The sequence below is a fragment of the Limulus polyphemus genome, unplaced genomic scaffold, assembly GCF_000517525.1.
Source record: "Limulus polyphemus unplaced genomic scaffold, Limulus_polyphemus-2.1.2 Scaffold8389, whole genome shotgun sequence".
NCBI lineage: Eukaryota > Metazoa > Arthropoda > Merostomata > Xiphosura > Limulidae > Limulus > Limulus polyphemus.
This window is the reverse complement of record NW_013673999.1, coordinates 24,130-28,999: the sequence shown is the minus strand read 5'-3', so window position 1 is coordinate 28,999 and position 4,870 is coordinate 24,130. Positions and strand designations below refer to the sequence as shown.

General features: G+C 32.0%; 1 protein-coding gene across 1 annotated transcript in view; it reads right to left on the bottom strand.

Moving 5' to 3' along the window:
- The window catches only part of LOC106475313 (lachesin-like), a gene marked incomplete at its 5' end in the record, with an annotated part of 10,517 nt that overhangs the window by 3,886 nt on the left and 1,761 nt on the right, over positions 1 to 4,870 (bottom strand). Inside the window, 2 exons of the mRNA XM_022379456.1 lie at positions 1,507 to 1,779; positions 2,095 to 2,194. Of these exons, the coding sequence (XP_022235164.1) occupies positions 1,507 to 1,779; positions 2,095 to 2,194 (373 nt within the window). The remainder of the gene's footprint in view (positions 1 to 1,506; positions 1,780 to 2,094; positions 2,195 to 4,870) is intronic.

The window sequence follows — 4,870 nt, the reverse complement described above, 5'->3', positions numbered from 1 at the left end:
CTTTTTAAACTTGCCAATTTTTTCTTAATTAAATTTATTATTGTATTAAGATACAAGCTTTATTTTATCATTGCTCAAGGGTCCTACCCCCATCCTAACATTTTGTTTACAATTAATCTATTTAGAGAAATCCTTACTGTTAATTTTTATATTTTCAGCCAACCTTTTATTATACATACTTTTTAATGTCCAAACTTCCTTGATATTCTAAATCTCCTGTCATACCAGATAAATTTAAATTTATGATGCTTTAATTTTTAATATCTCGTACTTTTTGTAAGCCAACCTAGCTACTCTTTTCTTTCTATAAGGAATATGTTTACCTTTAAAAATAAAATCTTCCAAGTAACTAAGCTGCCCAATTCACAACAGATAATTATTCTACCATTCCTTTTATCTCCCACCAAAATATCATTATTCGACTTCTCCATATGCAGCAAAACATTGAAACTGATAGAGCAATGATCACTTGCACCCAGATATTACACAATTTCCACCCTATCAATCATTTCAGTATTTGAAATGAACAACAACTAAAATATCATTGTTTCTTTGACCAATTGGTAAAAAAAGGCATTCTAAATACTTTCCAAAAAAACTTGTTCCCCTCATGGTTTGACTCTAGAATTTCTATATGCCCAAATTAAAAACAGCCATATTAATCTTATTGTAAAGTTTCACTAATTTCATCAGTATCGTCTGGTGGTCTGTAACAAATCCCCACTATCAGCCTTTCCACTTTATATCCACTAATAGAAACCCAAATGGATTCAATCTCTTTTGATATCCTCAACAGGATGTAACTCACATTTTATATATAAAGCCACTCCCCCTAACTCTTTAATAATCTGTTACCATTAAATAGCCTCTAACCCTGTATTTCAAAGAAACTTTTGTCATTAAAATCATCTACATTTAATCAGGTTTCAGTTATTATATCAAAGTGCTTTGAAGTCATCTACTTTATTTCTTTTACATCTAAGATTACAAAAGTGACAATTAAACCTACCCTTATTATTTTTACTTTATCCTGCCACTGTCTAGTTGAAACTTCACTTACAGTAGAGTTAATAGCCGTAGCAAACAAACCAGCCCCTACTATATTTAAATGTAAACAATCCATTCCAAAATGCTTCTGACCTCGTCCTTATACACTAACCTAAGCCTAGCATTTAGTCCTAGCGACTTACTTATAACTTCATTTTCACAGTTAATTATGGCCAGTATTCCTGACAAAATTAAGTTATGGCCTATATCAACCCCTCCTACTTATTAATAACCCCCACACAACACAAAAACTCCATCTCTACAAGACCCCTTTATCATATCTCCTGCCCTGCCACATCTTTTCTAGCTATTTTCATACACAAGAAAATGCTATCAATATTAGTAATAAAAAGGCCAAACCTACATAATACTACCTAGAGGATATATGCCATCTTAAATATACAAAGTCATATTCGTTAAAAATCACTATAGAATTAATAGCACGTTAAAACAACTTACACTCCACCTCAACACCCACGTTTCTTCTAGCACCCTTTCCGACTCCATTATCAGCAACACAAAAGTAGGTGCCTCTGTGATATTTGGTGACATTACGAATCGTCAGAACGTTGCCGTCAAATACAGCAAGACCCGTTGGAAGCAACACGTTTTTCTCTCTCCTCCAAGAAATACGAGGTTTAGGGTAACCCATGGCGTAACAGTACAACGACACCGTGCTTCCACTGCTCGTCATTATCGAACGTGTACTGTTGTCAGATATTACTGGAGGAACTTCGAGAAAAGTCAATATTATCACACTGATTCTAATATGTATAAATTTATTTACAACGGTTCTAATAAATCACAGAGATTCAGTTCACTATCACATCAAGTCTTAAAATATAAAACAATTTTCAGACTTAACATTTTTTTTTAATAATTTAGCACACCACATAAAATAGCCACTTTGAAAAGTTACCAGCATATATTTAGGTTTCTTTTTTTAAAACTGATAATAGTACTTAATTACCTAGAACTAAAATATTAAATTTATTCTATTTCCCCATCTCTAGCTTAGTACTTAAAAGACAATAAATAAAAACGCACTTCTCACAAGTACGTGAACGTCAGCAGTAATCTTGCCAATTGCTCCAATGATCACCTGGCACTGATAAAGTCCAGCATCAGTTTCTTGGATCTTTGATATCTCAGTAGAAAAAAAAAAAAAATACATAGTATTTTATTTAACATGTACATCAGTTTAACAAGTTTACTGCAAGATGGTTCTTACAAGTTTAGAATCTTAAAAACACGCGTTTATTACAATCCTGTTTAGTATACAAAACAAAGAAAACTACGACATTTTCATGCACATATGATCCATACTAAAAGACATAAAAGCTCCAATCTTCAAATTATTTCATTAAGAAAAGTGTTAAATAAATGTGGAAGGGTTAAAGTTTTAACAGTTTGGTAATGTAACCTCTACTTTAACGTTAATTCAAAAGTAATTCATTTTATTGGCGAATCACAAGACAGATACAAAACAATCTGAATACTAGTTCATTCTCCTTCGTATTTACAGGATGAACCTCGTTTCTTATAGGTTATACATACCTTATTAAACAAGTTATAATTTAATTATCATAAAGTCTACATTTTAAGAACAAATTATTTCATTACTGGTGCTGAGTGTTCGGTATTTGTTCTCAGCCTACAAATACAGTGTTTAAATCTAATGTGGAAGTTAAACGGTCACCCTTTGTTAGTTGTCATGGTTGCAGCGAGTGGGTTTTTATTTGGTTACTCCGAATTGATATATACTTTTAAGGAAGTTGGTATTAAAGACGCGCGATTTCTTTATAAAGTTATCTTAATTAAGATGGATAATAACGAGTGTAACCTGTACAAATAGCAGGAGTATATCCAAGAGAATTTCTGATGTTAAGCGCAATGGATACATCAGCTAAAAATGACTTTCAGGAACAGTAATTATAACGAGTATGTGCAGATGACAGACTATTTGAGGTAAGGAGAACAAAAATGGACAGAGTCGAATACGAATGATAAACTTAAGTAAGAGGTAAATAGAAACAAATTACGTTATGCTACCCAGCAGCACGAGTGGAGAACATGACAGATATAATAAAGGGGGCTAGCAAGAATGAACTGTGTTATGCACGTAGTGATTAATCATGCAAGTAAAAGCAGATCAGAGTATCTACGTCATAATGACATTTAAAAAAAAGTGGCCACAACTTTCTGTCGGGGATACTGCTGAGAATTAATTTAAGAAAAGTGAAATTATAAGTAGTGCTTAATATTACGCTTGCGTTAACGTGTAAGGATTACACTATGAGCTGGATGAACTTGTGAAATCATATCAATAGAACAAAAAAAGTAGAGAGCTTTTTTTTTTTTGGAATAGATCGTTTACATTTAAGTAGGTTAGAAGCTGCTTTGTTTGAGAGGGCTATAAACTCAACTTAAGGAAAGTTTTAAACCAAGACTAAACAGTAATGACAACTAGCACGGAGGAAATACAAGTGTAGCATATCAACAAATTATAGAAATAGTTCCAAGAGATACGGTTCTGGTGCTACAAGTATAACCAATAGTGCGTTACTTTAGAGAACTAGTAGAAACAAGATTTATATGACAAAATTCTTTCAAATACAACATAATATATTATTTAACAACGATACAAGGCTAAAGACAGGAGGGGTTGTTTAATGTATAAAATACAAGCTACAGCATCTTTTTTGATGAGGACATCAAGGAAACTTCTACAAATATAGGAAAGGTTGAGAGAATGACAAATTGGGGAACATCTGGGTACAACTGATAATTACACTATTACTAGTGAGATCAGGAATAATGCTTTACTTACAGATTCAAAAAAAAATTAAGGGATTATACAATTATCTATTACAAGTTGGCCAGCAAAGTCATCTGGAGACAATTATCCAATGTGGAACACTTAAATATTCAAGATAAACAATCCTTCTACAAACAAGAACAGTGGTTCCAACTGAAGAACCACACTGGATCACAAGGGCTATAATGATTCCAACTAAAGAAAAGAATTACAAGTTTATATTGACGGGAGATTTGGAACATCAAGAAAAGGATGTATGAAAAATTAAAGATTTCTTTAAACTTAATGGTAAATAAAATGTGACGATGATATTTGAAGGGTACAAGTCATTATCTATAACTTTTTGGAAGGTGCATTTAAAAAAAACTGATAAAGTCCACTTTCTGTTATAATGTCAGTCCTGCTATCTCTCACGTCTTTGCTAGTATCCATTTGATAAATCTAATCTACTAATACAAGACACCTCACAAAGCATTCAAAATAAATTATATCGGCAAGATTCTAAGACTTCATTTAATTAATGTTCGGTAGTCAACATAACGTCTAAAAAGTTAGTTTTCTATTTGACAGTAACTACTCGAGAAGCCCAATAAAAATGTAAATTTCAACCACCTAATCATATAGAAGTAGGTAGTGGGGGTTAAGTTTTACTAAACACTAATGCTTACAATACTATGTTCAGTCAAATCTGAAAGGCCAATTTTATTTTTGTTATTTCTAGTCGAAATCTTTAACGACAAAGAACTATTGTGTTAAAATACTATTCCTTACAGATACTTTACCTTCGAATTGTTGTTCCATATTTAACCTTTTTAAAAAAAAAAAAATTTACAGTTCGTGGAAAGATCACACATTTCATTAAAATTGAAATATTTTTTTTTTCTTCTTCTTTATTCTTCCGCCGATGCAATAGATACAAAGTGACATTCCATGTATTCTCGTAACGATATATGTAACAGCAATATTTTACACTTCACATTCGTGGTTCCACAAGTTAAAGACTTT